Genomic DNA, 19313 nt, shown 5'->3' with positions numbered 1-19313 from the left:
ATGAAATTCTTTAAGACACTTGCGTCCTACTTAGTTCATAGCATCATTATGATGAGAAATTAGGATTTCCGTTGGGACTAAACATCAAGAAAAACTGTGTATCTCAAAAACAAACAAATGAATCTGCAGGGAATTATGCTAAATGAAATAAGCCAGAGAGAGGAAGCAAATACCTTATTATCTCACTTATACATGGAATCCAAAAACACACACGCACACAAACCTGAACTCACAGATTCAGAGAACAGATTGGGGGTTGCCAAAGGCAGGGGGTAGAGGTGGGTAAAATGAGTGAAAGTACTCCGAGTTAGGATTCAACAGTACATGAACCGAAAACTTCCAGATGTTCAAGTTTGATTTAAAAAAGGCAGAGGAACCAGAGGTCAAATTGCCAACATCTGCTGGATCACAGAAAAAGCAAGAGAATTCCAGAAAAACATCTACTCCTACTTTATTGACTACACCAAAGCCTTTGACTGTGTGGATCACAACAAGCTGTGGAAAATTCTTCAAGAGATGGGAATACCAGACCACCTCCCCTGCCTCCTGAGAAATCTGTATGCAGGTCAAGAAGCAACAGAACCAGACATGGAACAACAGACTGGTTCCAACAGACTGGTTGGAAAAGGAGTATGTCAAGGCTGTATGTTGTCACCTTGCTTACTTAACTTGTATGCAGAGTACATCATGCGAAATGCTGGGCTGGATGAAGCACAAGCTGGAATCAAGATTGCTGGGAGATATATCAATAACCTCAGATATGCAGATGACACCACCCTTATGGCTGAAAGTGAAAAGGAACTAAAGAGCCTCTTGATAAAAGTGAAAGAGGAAAGGGGAAAAAGCTGGCTTAAAACTCAATATTCAAAAAACTAAATCATGGCATCCAATCCCATCACTTCATGGCAAACAGATAGAGAAACAATGCAAACAGTGACAGACTTTGTTTTGGGGGGCTCCAAAATCACTGAAGATGGTGACTGCAGCCATGAAAATCAAAAGATGCTTGCTCCTTGAAAGAAAAGCTATGACCAACCTAGACAGCATATTAAAAAGCAGAGACATTACCACAAAGGTCTGTCTAATCAAAGCTATGGTTTTTCCAGCAGTCATGTATGGATCTGACAGTTGGACCATAAAAAATGCTGAGTGCCAAAGAATTGATGCTTTTGAACTGTGGTGTTGGAGAAGACTCTTAAGAGTTCCTTGGACAGCAAGGAGATCCAACCAGTCCATCCTAAAGGAAATCAGTCCTGAATATTCACTGGAAGGACTGTGCTGAAGCTGAAGCTCCAATACTTTGGACACCTGATGCAAAGAACTGACTCATTGGAAAAGACCCTGATGCTGGGAAAGAGTGAAGGCAGGAGAAGTGGATGACAGAGGATGAGATGGTTGAGTGGCATCACCGACTCGACGTGAGTTTGAGCAAGCTCCGGGAGTTGGTGATGGACAGGGAAGCCTGGCATGCTGCAGTCTATGGGGTCACAAAGAGTCAGACAGGATTGAGCGACTGAACTGAACTGAATGAAAAGCTACAAACTTATTTACAAAGTAAATAAGTCATAGGGATGTAATGTACAGAAAGGTGACTACAGTTAACAACATCGTGTTGTGGATCTGCAAGTTGCAAAGAGAGTGAATCTTAAAAGGTCTCATCACAAAAATCTGTAACTATGTGTGGATGTTTATTAGATTTACTGTGGTGATCATTTCACAATTATATCAATATTGAATCATTATGTGTATCCCTGAAACCAATATATTGTAATATGTCAATTAAATCTCAATTTTAAAAAGAGGCATTTACCAAGTCCTCTTCCACCTATAACCAACCCCCTGACCACATCTTAGCTAATTTTCTCAATTCTTATCCTATCCAAACCCAAGCTGGGAAACCTCAGGCTATAAGCTCCTTGAAGTCTCTCTTGGCACTGGAACATAGTACTCCATAAATATGATTTCAGTGCATGAATAACTGAATGGCTAATGGAAAGTGTCCTTCCCCTAGAAGGGGAAGACAAAGATTTGTGGACAGGAAGGGGGAAAAAAAAAAAAAGCTGGCAATAACCTCTTTAATCTTTTCTCTGTGGACCCAGAATTGTAAATCGAGACAGTAAAGACCTCTCGAAGAAGGGGTCCACACGCATAAATCTAAGTGTGGTGTTATCTTCACAGGCCCTACACAGCAGGAGGGCACTAGGTACCTTAAAAAGTCGAAGGAGACATTAGGAAGTAGAGGAGTGTGCTTAATCCATGCAGCCCGCTATTTAAACTCGGTTGGTGAGCTGGTAGGAACATAGTTTCAGTTGGTCCTCAGTTACCTTTCCTACCCTGTTTCTGCTCTTGGAGTTGTGGTGTTTGGAACCCGGAGAAATATGAAGCAAACCTATTTTTAGGCGAGAAGCAGAAACCTGCAAGTTCGTTTCACCCTGTAAAAGCCGCCAACATCTAGCTCTGAGAGACCTGGACGATTTCCTCCAGAAATTCGTAAGCTCCTCCCGCTTCTCTGAGGCTTCTCAAGATCAGGCTCGGCCAAGAAGGGGACAGCAGGGGGCGTGGATCTGCCAAGAGTGTAACCAGAAGTGGCTGTCCTGGGAATCCAGGGAGTGGCCACGACGGAATACAGGGAAACGCGCGTGCGCGGAGTTAGTGTGATCAACGAACACGTCAGGATCATGTGGTGCGGCAAGGAACTGAGGGACCGGCCTGGACACCGTGGGAAGGAGCGTCAGCGACGGCCACGTCGGGAGGGGAGTGGCCTAGGAGTAGCACAGAGGCGTGACCTGAAAACGTTGGACTCAATCGGAACGTGAGGGGCGTGGCATAGTCGTTCTTAAGCGCAAGACAGAGTCGGTCGAGCCTGCGGGGTGTGAGCTCAGGCAGAGGGCAGATAAACTATCAAAGTGGAGACAGAGACATAAGCACAAAGGGAGTGGCGTGGTGTCAGCTCAACAAACATGACCCGAAGGAGAAAAAGAATGTGAAAGGATTCTGATCAGTGTCGGTGGGGAGGAGTGGCGTATGAGACGGGAGTGACGTAACAGAAAGGCGGGCCCTGGTGTAGGCGCAGCGTAAGGACGTACCGTGAACGTGGCGGTGGATGGTCTGTGGGGGCGTGGCTTTGACGCACTAAGGTGTGCGACAAAGATGGCCCTGCTCCAAGGAAGGGTGGGTCCAGGCAGAGGCCAGAGGCGGGACCAACTTACCGCACAGGCTCCTTACCGCGGCTGGAAGCCCGGAGCGATGGCAGCAGCGGTATAGTCAGGGAGAAGAGCAGGTGGAGGGCTGGGCGGAGAAGAGTTTCGGTCTCCGACACGGGGAGTGTGGCCGGGGGCGGGGAAGGATTTCCGGCTTCGTCGGGACGTGGGCGGAGCGTGCGGGGCCCTGACGTGGGGTAAGCCAAATGAGGTGTTGCGGCGTGAGGGGCGTATCTAGGCGACAGGGGGCGTAGACAACATGGCCGCACGCATGACCCTCGCATCCCGGTGGCAAACAGAGGGGTTTCCGCTCTGGGAAATCTTCGGATAAGGTCGGGCGGTTAAGTGGAGCGTGGGCGCAGGGAAGTGTTACCTAGCAGAGAGAGCAGGGATCCTTTTCTATACATTACCACACGCTGCAGTGGGCTCCGGACCCGGGACAGCTTTTGGCCCCTCTAGACATGGCCAGTCCCGGCGGGGCTCCTCTGTTGGGCGGAGGAGAAAGAAGCAGGAAATCACTCCTTCCCTCCTCTAATCCTGTTCCACTGCTATGAGAGTCGCCAGAAAACTACACCCCCTCCCTTAGAGTTTTGTGCATTTAAAAGTAGAACAGGTGTCCCAGAGAGTTTGGGAAGTGAGGGGCTGGCAGTTTCAGTGATCGAGTCCTACCAAACTGGGATTCAGTCATACCTGCATTGTTGATCTCCCTGACTATGCCAAGGGCTATGGACAGATTCACAACCACCCTCAGAGCAGAGGATCAGCAGCTATGTCTTGTGGCCATATCTAAGCCTTCTCTACTCAGTTCTTCTTTTGTTTTTCTTTTGTGTCCAGTCCTGGAGCTAGAGGGGAAGTGTCTACCAAATACAGATGTTGTTGGTGGCTGTGATTCTTTGTGGCATGAGTTAAGAGCTACTGCTCTCAGACTTCTCTTGTGGTCCAGTGGTTAAAACTCCAAGCTTCCATTGCAGGGGGCATGGGTTCGATCCCTAGTCTGGAAACTAAGGTGCAGGGAGGCCAAAAAATAAATAAAGTAAAAGATACTGCTCTAAGGATGCTGGAAATTCCTTGTTATTAATGTAATTTCCTCTTGTTTATTTTTGTTGAAAAGCTTGAAAAACATGGGGAGATAACAAAGATGTGTTCACCATATGTTGAGTAGGATTCATTCTCTGTCAACCACTGTAAACCGCATTGCTTTCTGCTTCCCCTTTTTCCTTTGCTGACAACCTGGTCATCTTCACTGTGCTGTTCAAAATTCTTGATGGAATATGGAGGGAGCTCGGGAATCTGGTGAAAGCTTTCACCCTACCCATAAGCTGCCCCTGCACATCCCTCAGAATGGTCTCTATTCTCAGCCTGCATTGAAGTCCACAGCTTACCAAAGTTCATTCATCTCCTGCTTTCCCCCCCTCCCCGCTTAGGGCCCTAATAAAGAGCTACACTGTTCCTGAGTATCTTGGAAATGAAAACCTTTCAACTTTCTAAGGCTTTCCTACTTTACTCAGAAATTTAAACTCAATGCCAGGTCTAAAAATTCATCTAAAGGCCGAAAGAAGCAAGAGCACCATTGCTGTGCTTGTGCACATCTGCCCTTCCAGGCAAAAGGCTGCCACCACTTATACTTGGAGTACAATAAGAGTTGAGTTCCTTTTGACTAAATATGAATATTGAGGACATCTGATGGAAAGAGGGAAATTCCACTGGAGCAATTAGTTGCAGTACACTAAACAATTATAAACTTAACCTTTGATAACCCCATATTGGGATCATACTTTGAAAGAAGTGAGTCAGAGGAGGAAGTAGATCTTTCTCAGTCAAGATAAGGAAACATATAATTAAAATTTCAGAGAATTGGAAAAGGCTATCTTCCTTTCTAAATCAGAAGGCAAAAAGTCAACAGTCCATTTGATAAGAATCAAGAAATTTGTTTTCAACGTAATAACCTTTAGTTGGGTTATTTTTTTTCTGTTTTGCAAAGTATAAATGGCTTAATCAGGCAGAGTTCGAGAGCCAAGGCATTTAATAACTAATCTACAAATTATTTTAAAAGGCTTTTGGAATCTATTTTCATTCATGGATTTCTGTCTGCAAAACAGCAGATAAGGAAGGTGTAAGTAAAATCTAAGAACATAAATAATAATAGCAAAGGGGATGTAGCACAGAAAGCTTACCTTCCCTGGGGTCCATCCATGTCATGGGCACATCTTTCTGTGCCTATAAAACAAAATACAGCTTGAGAATACTGTACATTTATACATTCCAGGATTCACCCGTGGCCTATTTAATAATGAGTATTAGTTTACTTTTAATGCTAAATTTTGCAGTTTAGGTACAAATTCATAAACATTTTTCTGATAAGGATCTTTCTGAAGCATATATCTTGACATAAATAGTCTCTTGTTACAGGTATTGTAGCCTGTGCTGTGCTTAGTCACTCAGTTGTGTCCGACTCATTATGACCCCATGGACTGCAGCCCATCAGGCTTTTCTGTCCATGGGGATTCTCCAGGCAAGAATACTGGAGTGGGTTGCCATTTCTTCCTTGAGGGTATCTTCCCAACCCAGGGATCGAACCTAGGTCTCCCACATTGCAGGCTAAATTTTCTATTTAAATTTCCCTGGAACCCTCCTTGCCCCTGACCTTTCATGCTCCCTTCCTTCCTTGATTGCATTTGACTTTTCTCTAGGCCTCCCTAATCACTCCATTTTGTTAGTCTCCCTCTAGACACCTGTTAGCCCTGGGGGAGGGGATTTTGTTTCTCTTTCTAGCCTCACGTCTCCTGAGCAGCAGCACTGCATTGCCAACTCTCCCTAGACCTTTGCTCTCGCCTGCCCCCGCCCCAGCACCTCAAATCCAGTAGGGTTAGCAATAAGAGCACCATCTTTCCCTCGCCCGCTGTGCCAGGTTCTGTTTCTCTGTTCAGGGATTCATCCTCGTTCTACCATAAGCTAGACTATTCTACCATATTCTCCCACTTGAATTATCAGAATTTCATTTCAAACTCCACATACCCAAATCTGATCTATGGATTTCCCACCCAAAACCTTTTCCACACACAGCCTTCCCATCTCAGTTCATGGCAACTCCATCCTTGCAGTTGTTTAGGCCAAGAATCTGCCAGTGTTCCTTGACTGCTTTCTTTCACATCTTACAGGCTCTGGCCTGAAGATACAGCCAATGCCCAACCACTTCCCACCACATCCACTGCAGCATCCTTAGTTGCAGCCCCTGGATTATCCTGAATGGAGTCCCTGCTTCTTTTTTCTATTCTGGTCATTTTCCAATAGGCCACCCTGAATGATATTTTTTAAATGTATATCAGATTAAATTCCTCCTCTACTCCAAAAACCTCATTGTGTTCCCATTTTGCATAGAGCAGTAGTTCCCAATCAGAGGTGACTCCTGTTCTCCAGGGGACATCTGCAATGCCTGAGGATATTTTGGGTTGTCACAGTTGGATGGAGGGTACCACTGGTATCTAGTAGGTGGAGACAAAGGATGCTTCTAAACATGCTACAGTGCAAAGACCAGTTCTTTACAACAGACTTGTCTAGTCAAAAATGTCAACAATGCCTAAGCTGAGAAACCCTGAGAAAGAACCTTTACAATGGCGTAGATGTCTCCTTGATACGGCATCCACTACCTCTGGACCTCATCTGCTAGCACCGTCCTCCTGGGTTACTCCACTCCTACCATATTTACCTCCCCCTTCCCCATACAAACAATCTGAATGATGTTTTCCACATGATCGGGACCTCTGTTGTTTATGGCTTTGCCTCTTCTGTCCTGCCTCTAGGTTATTAGGTTTCTGCAAGCTACTGGAGAGCTGATCAAGATTTTAAGCTAAAGATGGTGGTGATGAGTTACCTGAGGGTCATTCTTCAAGCCTCTCCATGCAAGACCCTGTGGAGAAGGTTCCAGATTCCAAGGTCCACCCCTGCAAGGCCTTGCAGCCTCTACACCTGCACTTACAAATCCCGGAACCGAGTCTGTGAGTACACGGCTGCCTGGACAGAGCGGAAGCCTGGTTGTTTCCTAAGAGTCACGTGTGTTGAGTGTGTGCAGCTCTGATGTCAGTGGCATTCCAGACTGGGATTAGATGCCTTGAGGAGAATACCCTATTATTTCTCTGTTTGTGAAAATATGGGAAATTTTCCCCTAACTTTATTGAGCTACAGCTGACCTAAGTCTGAGGTACACATCATGATGATGTAGTCTGGAGCGTTCCATCTCTCATCAGAAATTGCAGAAGAGTTCCTTGTAGCTGACCACCTGGCCCATGTGTGCTTCGCTGTGACCCCGCAGATCAGGGGAGGTGGCAGATGGTCTTCCCTGACTCCACAGCACTGCTGCCATGGGGGTGGCTCATTCCGTGCTGTCGGGGCTGGACTGTGCGCTGCAGATGTTGCATGGCATCCCTCACTGTCTCAAGACCTCCCTAAAGGTCCCCTGGAGGCAAAGGGACACTGGCACAGAACCCCTGGGATGATAGGAGAGGATAATGGGTGTGATGGTGGAGACATGAGTTTAATGCACTGGTTAAGTGTATCTGCCAAATAGTTATTTTCTATATTTTCCACCATTCACAGTGAATTCACACAGTTTTCCAATGTTGGTTTGCTTCCAGATTGTAGGTTTCTCAACTTTTCTTCCTTGGGTTTACTCTCTCTGACCTTATTTGCACATTAAAAAAGGAATTTATGAGAATGCCAGTCTAGCTAAATCCATTGCCTTGAAACTGCTTCATATATATATATTTTTATTCTAAGTTTATTTTGTTTCTTCCATCACTAACTGTGTTCTCATTAAACTGAACTGGCCTGAGTCATAATAAATTGCTGGTTGCTGGGTGTTTCTTCCTACCAGCAAGCCCACATCCTCCCCAGAATGGCTTCTTCTCAACACTGGTACTTTGCAGTCTAAGGCTAAAAATGGAAAAAAGTAGTCATATTTATCTAGTTACTAAATCTTGTGTGTGAGGGTATTCCTTATTTTCTTGTTTGTTTATATTTACAGAAAGTATTTACTTTTTTGTATTTACACAATGATGAAAGTAAATCAAGTATGCCCATGTCTTTAGGATAGTTTGCTCCTTTTAGTGCTGACAAAACCCCAAAAGTAGTGGCTTAGGTAGGTGGGGTATTCTGTCTTTCAATAAACATTTTTTATATTTATTTTTATTTATTTGGGTTTTAGTTGCAGCACTCGGAATCTTTGGTTGCAACACATGGGGTCCTTTTTGAACAGCATGTGGGATCTAGTTGGAAATTGGAAATGCAGGATCTTAGCCACTGGACCACCAGGGAAGTCCCAGGGGGACTTCTTTTGGTTAATTTCCCACATCAGATGAAATGTTCTTATTTGTTACTTACTAGAGGAAACAGGTGAGACTCACTGTTTGATTGTGGTTTTCACATATTACACTGTCCCTCCTTGTTCCACCCAGGAGAATATTGGTCTTTGGTGCCCTGGGCCACTGAGCATGTCCTGTTTGGATATCCTGGTCCCTCATCATTTGGTTAGGAAGACAATACTCATTGATTCTGGAAGCTTAGTACCCCAGAGGAAGGCCCAATACACTTGTGATCCAAGACCACTAGGGGTTAGTTAATGTTCAAAGTTGTTAGCGAGCGCCTCCCACACAGTGAGAACTCAGTGCTGGCAGCTACCTCCAGTACCACAGTTGTCACGTCATCACCACCATCATCATGTCATATGCTCAGCAGTCCCCTCAGATGTCTGACCATTTTTAGGATCTGGGGAGCACAGCGAGGACTGACTGAGGAGGAGGGTGATGGCAGATTGAGAAGCAGCATTTCACTGGGGCCTGTGCCCCGTGCTTTACCTTCATTCCCCATCAGCCCCAGGGAATCACTGGTGTCAACTCAAACTGCTATTTGCTGTGCTCTCAAGTTACAGACAGTAAATGTTGACAGTCCTAACCCTGCGGACTGGTAATATGATAAAATAAAGATAAAAGCCTGCACCAATTACCCAAAATGAAAAGAAAATCAATTACATTTCATGTATCATCTAGTGAAATTTAGCCTAATTTTTTGTCTGATAAAAAACATTTAGGTATGAGATCTTAGACCATTGGGAAATAGGTTTAATAATACTAATTTTTAATTTAATGAAATATAAGAAATATAATCTAGAATGGAAATGGTACAGATTTGTTACTATTCTATTGATTCTTAACATTTGTGATCTCCCTAGTTTTAGACAGAAGAGGAACATTTATTTTTAAAACAAATTGGAATAGAATAGCAATGTATAAAATGTAGCTATTAGCCACATGTATGTATTTACATGTAAATAATGTATTCAGATTGTATGGCCACCTGTGGAAATTTCCATTAGCAGAGAAACTTCTATTTGACAGGACTGGTCTATTTTATAACTGAACTATGTTAGAAAACTGTTCTATCATTTCTCTAATTAATTTCAAAGAACACTAATAAAGCCTGGAGAAAAGCTTGTTTTGCAGTGTCTTCACAAAGAATTCCATTATTCCCCTGATAATATGGGCTGGGATACCCAGACTATATTGTTTTCCATTAACTTTCAAATCATCTTGAGAAACAATGGATGCATTAAGAACCTTTTGGATTTAATTAACAGCCTCAGGGGTATCTGCAGCTACAGAGCACTAGCAAAAAGCCCTAAACTGACCACCAGGAAACATGGGCCTTAGTCTGCTGTAGGTAACTGCATGTGATGCTGTGGTTACCTGGGCTCAGCGTCACAGTGCCTCTTACAGCCCTGATGCTCTAACAAGGCAGTCTGTGATTCTGTGACCATCCTCAACAAAGTCACATGGAGGGTCCCTGTGTATACCCTCACTGCAGTATCCCTAGGCCCACTAGGATGGCATTCAATTTGATGAGGAAATAGCATATCTCAAGAAAAAGGACAGTACAGGGCAAGATACAGGAGAAAAGGTTAATGACGGTATAGAGCAGTAATGTCCAAAAGATATATAATGCAAGCCACATGTACTCTTCTGATTTAATAGTCACACTAAGTGAGGGATAAAGAAACAGGTCAAATGCTGAGGTGGCACAGTGGTAAAGAATCTGCCTGCCAATGTAGGAGCCACAAGAGATGCAAGTTTGGTCCCAGGAAAGAACCTTCTGGGGCAGTAAATGGCAACCCACTCTAGTATTCTTGCATGGAAAATTCCATGGACAGAGGTGTATGGTGGGCCTTTGTATGGTGTCGCAAAGAGACACAACTGAGCATGCACACATGTGCATAATATACTCAATATATCCAAAATATTATCACTGTAACATGTAATCAATATAAAAATTATTAGTGAGGTAGTTTACATGAGTAAGTCTTCAAAGCCCAGTGGGGTATCCTATACCCTACATTTTCAGCACATCTCACTGACTGACCAATGGGAGTAACCTGGCAAGGTTCTGGAATAGCGTGGCAAGACCAGAGTTTGGGAAGGATGAGAAATAAAATTAGATGGGCATGGTGGGTTCCTAATATGAAAACCTTGGTGCCTGGACACAGAAGTTTGAACTTCACATAGTCTTTAACATGGGAACAACATAATAAAGGTAATTTAGGAAAATTGATGGATGGCAAAACATAGTAGAGGGTAGTAATGTTGCAGGAAAGGGGACCCCTTCCAGGGCCCGAAACTGGGCTCTTGTCTAACACATGGAAAAAAATTGTCCGAGGAGACACGTGCTGACAAAGCAAGAGATTTTATTGGGAAAGGGCACCTGGGTGGAGAGCAATAAGGGTAATGGAACCCAGGAAAACTGCTCTGCCGCGTGGCTCGCAGTCTCAGGTTTTATGGTGATGGGATTAGTTTCCTGGTGGTCTTTGGCCAGTCATTCTAATTCAGAGTCTTTCCTGGTGGCGCACACATCGCTCAGCCAAGATGGGTGCTAGCGAGAGGGATTCTGGAAAGTGGACGGACACCCAGTGTTTCCTTTCAACCTTTCCCGAATTCTTCCGGTTGTTGGTGGCTTATTAGTTCCATATTTCTTATCAGGATCTCCTGTCATAAAACAACTTACGCAAATGGTTACTATGGTGCCTGGCCAGGGTGGGCAGTTTCCATCAGTGTGCTTCTCCTAACAGTAACAGAGGAGGAAAAGTGAGCAAAAGGACTTTTCTTCAAGGAAAAGTGTATGGTGTAGGGGCCTAAACTAGGCTGGTGGTCATGGGCTGGGCAAAGAAGAGAGAAACCTCAAAGATCCTTAAGGAAAAAACAATGTGCTCAGCAGAGTAAAAGGAAATAAAGGTAAGACAGGAATGAACCCGAAAGGTTGTTGCTGAGCCTTGAAAGACGCCAGGATTGTTGGCCTCCGGAGGAGACGAATTTAATCCAGGGCCAGTGACGAGGCTTGACTGCTCAGAGCTTTTGTGTAATAAAGTTTTATTAACGTATAAAGGAGATAGAGAAAGCTGACGGAGACATAAGAAAGGGGCAGAAAGAGTGCCCCACTGCTAGTCTTTAGCAGGAAGTTATATACTTACTAGCAGGCTGCTAATAGAGAAAGGAAGTGTCTCAAAACTGAGTGGCATCAGGCCTATCACCCACAACATCCATTTTGAGATAGCACTGGCACAAGGTGAGTCATCCCAGGCCTTAAAATGACTGATATGAATCTTGACGAAAGGCAGGTTTCCAAGTAAATACATAGTCTTATTAACACAGCTTAAGAGAACATTTGCCTGAGTAAAACATATTGGTTTGTCAAGTGTGTTCTGAGTCTTAAGCAGAATAGACCTAAGAAAGAGGGAGTCTAAGATAAATACATAGTTCATTAACATAGCTTAAGAAAAACATTTCCATAAGAAAAACACATTGTTTGCTTAGCTCAAGGTTTGAGAAAAGTTAAGTTCTGGTGGAAACAGGTGTTGCCATGGCAACACAGAATTTTAAAGGAAACCACCTTTTAATTTTGTATAGAGAAGGGAAAACATCTGACTTGTAGTTTGTTTCTTCCTGCTGCTTAAGAGAGAGAAAAAATGTCTGACACTTGCAGCCTATTTCCTCCGTTTGGGGCCCTAGCCTTCCTGCCTCTTACCCTCTCAAACCCTTCCCAGAATGGTCTTTATTTTGTACATTTAGTCCACAAGCAGTGATTAAAAGCCAGCTAGGGGGGAACTAGAGGGGCAGCAGATAAGTATGCATACATGCATATAATTATCATTATACCTGTGTAATAAACGTTTTGAAGGAAAAGACCAGAATGCAATGATTAATGAGAGGATTGTTTAAGAGGATAATCAGAGAGGTATGGAAATGACACTTGCTGAAGAGGTGAGAAGCCAAAAATAGGAGCCAAACCTGAACTGAATGAGGGGAAGTTGATTTCTGAGGAGGAATAGGAATAAAGGGGCTAAGGCAGGCATGATGCTGAAAAACGGGCACCTCAGAGGCAGGAGCCGAAGGTGGTACAAGCACAAAGTCAAGCAAAGCCAGGACCAATCAGGCACATAAGGACTAAAGGCGAGCACATCTTCACTATGGGATCTAGAGGGATTGTGTTGCTCTTAGCACATTAGTGAACTGTTCCTAATGACAGTGTGGTGTCACCCCTTAAACCCTGGTTGACGGAATCACTAGCTCTGTTTATTTCATTTTCCCCACAGAAGAAGCTGGAAACACAGGCTCCATTAACGCATATAATCACCTTCCTACTTGGAGGGAAAGTCTGAGCAATTCCCGAGAAATAATTTTAACTTTTACTTTGTTAGAATGCAGGAAGAGAGAAGAGAACAAAAATGTGAATTTATCTTTAGTAAAACAAGCCCTGGGCAAAAGCTGGCTTCACTAAGAGGACGGTGACCAAAGGTTCCCTGATAGTTGTGGGGGGTGGTCTGGGTTCCTAAAGGAGGAGGTGAGTGGGAGAAAGCCTGGAAGCTAAACTTGGGAACTGAAGGGCGTGAATTGATAGGAGTGTTACGACCATAAAAGAGCCACTGAAGGAACAGGCCTGGTTTCCTCAGGCTACTGTTTCTGTGGGTGAGGGAGAAGATTCTAGGCATTTCCTGAACAAAGTGGTGGCCAATTAAAGGTGAAACGGCATCATCTTAGGCATCTGCTCATCATTCCTGTCTTCCCTAGTCTCCATGGGAGACAGACCCTCACCAGCTGGTTTTGAAGGGTGTAAATGCTCAAAGCCTCAGCCTCCCTCTGGGCATCTCAGAGGGGAAATGATGTCAGGCCTCTGCTGGCGGTCAGCTTTAAGACTGACTCAGGCCTGTTCTGGGGGTTTCTGAAAGCTTTAAAATACCAAACTAAAAACCTACCAAATACAGCTTTTTAACCCAACAATAGCATTTGGATAATCCATGCTCAGATATCAAATTAGGAGCTACAGAGGGGAGGAAGACATGGCTCCTGCCTGCAAAGAATCTGCATTCCAGTCCAATAATAATATGATTATATGGTGCCAGTTCCCCCCAGTTTTCACTTTAGATTTCTGAAACAGAAAGTTCTCCTGCTCTCAAATAAGTTCTTGTTCTTCAGAAGTTACTTTATACCGAGGGAGAAAACCCAAAACGTTGGGTTCAGACCTCTCTGGAGAAGAGATGATCTGCAGTATGTGAAAAGCTGAGCAGAAAAAAGGGAATACCCTGAGTTTGCCTATTGCTTTTGGCTCTAGACCAGGCTTTCTCAACTTTGGCATTACTGATATTTGGGGGCATGTAATTCTTGTGAAAGCCAGTCCTGCTACTATGGAGGATGTTTAGCTGCATCTCTGGCCTCTACCCACTAGATGTCAGTAGCACCCTCCTCCAGTTGGACAACTGAAAAGTGTCTCCAGACATTACCAAATGTCTCCTGGGGTCCCCATAGCTCCCTCCTGTGAGAACCACTAGTCTAGAAACTGCCTTGGCACGCTCTTTGTCTATACTGTGAGCCACTTGTAGGACCCCGCTTGGGGCAGCTATCTCAGGAAGAGAACCATCTCCCGTGTAAGAGGAAACCGGAGGCAAGCTTGTTTTTTTCTGACAAGTGGAGTACCAGTGACCCTGCCATGCACAGAGGGGTTTGACTGGGCAGCAGCTGCCTTGTCACTTTCTCAAATCCTCAGGTTCGTTCTCAGCGGTCGGATGAGGTACAGAGGGGCATTGGTCATGATTTATCTCAATTCATATTTTGTCTGGTTTTCCTTTTAGTCTTGGTTCTGCCCATCCATGCTGCTTCTAAAGGGCAGAGACCTGGACAACCTGAATTATACACATGGAGTCTGTCTATCACATGTGCATGCTGCTAAGTCACTTCAGTCGTGTCCGACTCTGTGTGACCCCATAGATGGCAGCTCACTGGGGTTACCCCCGTCCCTGGGATTCTCCAGGCAAGAACACTGTAGTGGGTTGCCATTTCCTTCTCCAATGCATAGAAGTGAAAAGTGAAAGTGAAGAGCTCTCTTTATTATAAGAAATTTGTTGAAATTTATCAGAGACTTGCCACAAAGACCTGGCACTTGAGTCTGGTAGAAAAATCAGCACCGGTGATGCCGTGTGAGACAGAGTGTGCGTGTACCCCTGAACTTACAGTGTCATAGCTATGCATGTGACAGACAGAACTCCAGGGACCTTAGCAATGGTAACGTCTGGCCAGGCTTTGCAGGATGTCTGCCTAATCCTCACAGCTGGCTCCCATAAGAGGTGAACTCAGAGGACACGCCTACGTGGGCCCATATGATCCCCACAGTGAGGATCCCAGCTAGTGGGCCTCTCGATGACAGCCCCGATGTGCTTTCTCCTAGTGCACCCCCTCTGGGAGAAAGTGGACCTGGCCCCGGCGGGTGAGCGCCAGTCGCCCATCAACATCCGGTGGAGGGACAGTGTCTACGATCCTGGCTTACAGCCGCTCACCATCTCTTATGACCCGACCACCTGCCTCCACGTCTGGAATAATGGGTACTCTTTCCTCGTGGAATTTGAAGACTCTGCAGATAAATCAGGTGAGAGCCAGACCCGTGGTCTCATCTGGAGTTAAAGGGACAACTTCATGTCAGCACAGGCCACATCACACAGCCCCGGGAAGTCTCTTGGTAGCAGTGGTATGGGACTCATTGGACTTACTTCTTTTTTTCATTGTGAAATACACATAACATGAAATTTACCATCTTAGCTTTTTTTTTAAGTGTACAGTTCAGTAGTATTAACTACAGTCACACGGTTGTATGACCATCACCACCATCCATCCTTATAACTCTGTACCTATTAAATAATAACTGCTTATTCCCCACCCCCCACCCCTCCAGCCCCTGGCAATGAACACTTTACTTCTGTTTCTATGAATTTTGACTATTGGGTGCCTCATTTAAGTGGAATCATACAATATTTGTCTTTTAATGAGTGGATGATTTCATTGAGCATAATGTTTCAAGGTTCATTCATATTGTAACGTGTATAAGAATTTCATTCCTTTTAAAGAGAAATAATATTCCATTGTATGTACAGTTAATCCTTAGACAACACAGAGGAGCGCCAACCCTCTACAAAATTGAGAATCCAAGTGTACCTTAAAGCCAGCCCTCCATATCTGCAGTTCCTCTGTATCTGCGGAGCCACGCAGCTGCAGATTATGTGGTACTGGCATATTTACTTAAGGAAAAAAAAATCCATGTATAAGTGGACCTATGCTGTTCAAACCCATGATGTTTAAGGGTCAGCTGTATATACCACATTTTGTTTATCTCTTCATCTATTTGTGGCAGCTGCCTTTTGGCTATTGTAAATAATGCTGCTATGAACATGGGTGTACAAATATCTTTTCAAGATGCTGTTTTCAATTCTTTTGAGTATATACCCAGAAGCAGGATTGCTGGATCCTCCTTAGACTTCTCTGAGTGTATGATAAGTGTCTCTTCTCATTTTTATTCATGTTTTCATCTACTAGAATAAATAGTATTTCTGTTAATACATATATCTCTGTGTATAGATTGTATTACTGATGTAGAAGATAGGGCATGAAGTTTAAACTTTGCTAGAAATTTATTTCCTGTGTGTGTTGAATATGTGGTAATCCCCTGCTAACTGACTTGACAAATAAAATTTATATTAAATAGCAATACTACTTAGTCAGATTTATGCATGGGTTTTTAAAAAAATGCATACTACAGTACTATACCATCCGTTGTTGGTTGAATCTACAGATGTGGAACCAAGGATGAGGAAAACCAACTGTAAAATTAAATATGCTGATTTTCAACTGTGAGGTGGCTGGCACCCCTAACCTCTGCGTTATTCAAAGGTCAACTGTACAGAACAAAAGGCTAGTCAGGCAAGAAAAAGATTTGGTCACCCAGCAACATGTATGTATTTTGTCATTCATTGATTTATTTATTAATTCAACATTTACTAAGTGCCAATCATGTGCCAGACATGGCACTAAGTGCTAGAAATAACAACTCGATTCTTGGCGTCCCAGAATTCAAAGACTAGTGAGAGAAACATATAGTAAATTAGAATTATACAGCAAATATGATTTGAAAAAGAGTTTCTAAAAATACTGTGGGACCACAGATGAGGGTGTGATAGACTGTTCAGAGGAGTGTATGGTGATTTCACTAAGGAGGGGACATTTGTGTTGGGTATTGAAGGATGAATAGGCATGTGCCAAGAGGATTAGAAGGGCATTCCAGACTGAAGGAAAATCATGTGCAGAAACAGATGTTAAGAAAGTGTCCAAAACCCACTGTGGCCAACATGAGAGGGTATGCTGTGGGGAGAAGCAGGAAGAATGGTGACCACTGAAGATTAAGAGGGTAGATGGAAGGCAGTCTTCTGACTGCCTAAAAATAACACTGGTTATTTTTAAACAAGAGAATGGTATAACATGATATCATCTAAATAATTGGTCAGTTGCTTCATTTTTTTTGAGGTTAACCCAGGCAACAGTACAAGATTAATCTACATGGGAGATGATGGGAGCCTGTGGCAATCAAAGGAGAGAAAGCAAGTTTTAACAAGCATTTTAAAAATAAAAGCAAAATATAAAAATAAAAGAACTTGGAGTCTTCTTCAAATGAGAAGAAGGCAAAGTTAACCGTGATCTTGTGGTGTCTCACTTGGGAGTCTCTGGGGTGGCAATGCCAGAAAGTTCATGAATGATGGACAACGAATAATTTGTAGGGAAAAATAGGGAGCATGTAAGAAAATAAAATTTCTTCTTACAACTTTTCTGCTAATTTAATTTTAAATGTTACATTAAAAATAGAAACACATTTCAACTGGTTATGCCTCAAAAAAGGAATATGTCTGCAATTCCTGTCTAATTCCCATAGGAAGAATCTGTTTCTCTCAAGACAAGCATCTTCTCTCCTTTTGATGCAAATGGATTTTGGATTTTAGTATTTCCTGCAGATCAAGATGAGAATGAATAAATATTGATCCCTCACTGAAATGTTACTCATTTTACTATAAAATTTTTAAAATGTTTCTCCCCAGATAAATCCTTTATTCAAAGTAATATTAATTGCTGCTCCATTAATTGCATAATTAATTGCATAGGTTTCTTCCTATTCTTTGTTCCTATCTCATTTTGCACCAGACTGTCATGTTTTTACCAGTGGCTTTATTTTAGGTGAGGAAACATGTTTAAATAGTATAGGCTGAATAAGGCCACCAACTTATTTTGGAGTGATCCTATATGATCAAGCACTAATTCGTTTAATGGTGTTTCAGCTGCACTTGGTATATCAGAATGCAATCCAATTTTAAAGTTTTGAGGGCGCAGCAACTGGAAGAAGATGGTTTGGCTATGGTAGGAATATTTTTAAAGGTTAAAAAAAATCTTACCAAGTTTAAATGATGTGTTGCATTCTAGAATGAAAAGATAGAACATTAGAATATTGTTATTTTCTTTAAGAATATGGGGATCAATACATTGGTATGATAAACAATGGTTAAAAGATTAAGAATATATTTCAAATGGTATAAAACTAGGCTGTCCAGTATGGTAGCCACAGGTCATATATGGCTGTTGAGCACTTAAAATGTGGCTACTGTGAGGACATGAATTTTAAATTTTATTTTAATCAATTGTCATTTAAATTTAGGAACTGACAATTCAGTTATTGGAAAACTTGAAAATGTCTGGAACAGCTTGGGTATGTTATATACATTTTCAAGTGTAAAATATACAACTCAAGTGTAAAATAAACAAATCAAGTATTTCTGATGAAAATTTAGCATACAAATTCACATGTGCTGTATGTATTAAAATTAAGTTCACCTGTGTTTTGTTTCTTTTTTAACTTTTTTAGTACGACTTCTGGAAACTTTAAAATTACCTCTGTGGTTTGCATTATATTTCTATTTTTAGGCACTGGTATAAAAGGATAAAAGGGAATAATAATAAATGCCAGTTAAAGTGTGAAATTTGTTAAGAATATATTTTAAATGGAGTAAAAAGATAAAGGCAAACAACTATGAGAAATGATCAGGAAGGGAACTAACATTTACGACAGTTGCGGAGTGCTTCGTTTATCTCCCATAGAAGACTCTCTGGCAGACCCTCATCTCCATGTTTTAGATGAAGAAAGTAAAGCTCAGTGAAGTTAAGTGCTTTCCTGCCAGGTCACTCAGCAACTGGAGAACTGGATTGGAGCTCTACGGACCATACTCTACACAGGATCTCTGAGCTCCTACAGGTTCCACAGGTGCAGGCCTCCCCTAAGCTCCCTGTCTTAGTCCACTGTGGATGCTGAATGTTTAAAGGGCACCCAGGTTTTATTTTAATCAGGTATGGTAAAACACACAGACTATGGCTATCATGGAGGAAGAATTTTATTATACTCACAAATACCTAAAAAGGAGAGACATGGTATGCCATGTGGGGACACATGGGGAATCTCCAGGGGTGGTCAGGAGGCAGAGAGAGCAGGGGAATACATGGACAGAACCTCTGTTGTGGCTTCCATGGGAAGGAATGGGTAAGACAACATAAGCAGGTTTAGGATTGGCCACTTGGGATAATTTCAGCAGGCTCTGGGCATCGAGGCTTTCCCTAGTTGCCTGGTATGTGGCCCTGGGGTTATTAGGGCAAAGAATAGTGACTTACAGTGTAAGAACCCCCAAAAGGAAGTAGTTTGGGTCTGATTGGCTGGTTTGCA

General features: G+C 43.0%; 1 protein-coding gene across 3 annotated transcripts; it reads left to right on the top strand.

Annotated features, from left to right (window-relative positions):
- Positions 1-3193: 3193 nt before the first annotated feature.
- On the top strand, positions 3194-18436 carry LOC102182496 (carbonic anhydrase 5B, mitochondrial). 3 transcript variants are annotated; one of them, XM_018043780.1, is made up of 4 exons: positions 3194-3258; positions 7001-7195; positions 14958-15155; positions 16353-18436. In XM_018043780.1, the coding sequence occupies exons 2-4, from the start codon at positions 7054-7056 to the stop codon at positions 16412-16414; spliced, it is 402 nt and encodes a 133-aa protein (XP_017899269.1). In that variant the 5' UTR covers positions 3194-3258; positions 7001-7053; the 3' UTR covers positions 16415-18436. The 3 variants fall into 3 exon arrangements, with proteins under 3 accessions (XP_017899269.1, XP_005701811.1, XP_005701812.1); XM_005701754.3 differs by having other exon boundaries at positions 3210-3397; XM_005701755.3 differs by lacking the exon at positions 3194-3258 and adding an exon at positions 3425-3532.
- Positions 18437-19313: the final 877 nt, after the last annotated feature.

The sequence above is a fragment of the Capra hircus genome, assembly GCF_001704415.2.
Source record: "Capra hircus breed San Clemente chromosome X unlocalized genomic scaffold, ASM170441v1, whole genome shotgun sequence".
Taxonomy (NCBI): domain Eukaryota; kingdom Metazoa; phylum Chordata; class Mammalia; order Artiodactyla; family Bovidae; genus Capra; species Capra hircus.
The sequence above is the reverse complement of the archived record's forward strand: the minus strand, read 5'-3'. Positions and strand labels throughout refer to the sequence as shown.

Bases quoted from the DNA above. Each gene is read 5' to 3' on its own strand.
- LOC102182496 (XM_018043780.1), top strand. From the start codon at position 7,054: ATGGTGGTGATGAGTTACCTGAGGGTCATTCTTCAAGCCTCTCCATGC. The intron at 7,196-14,957 runs GTGAGTACACGG...GCTTTCTCCTAG, and splicing joins CAAATCCCGGAACCGAGTCT to TGCACCCCCTCTGGGAGAAA. The intron at 15,156-16,352 runs GTGAGAGCCAGA...TTGAATCTACAG, and splicing joins AGACTCTGCAGATAAATCAG to ATGTGGAACCAAGGATGAGG.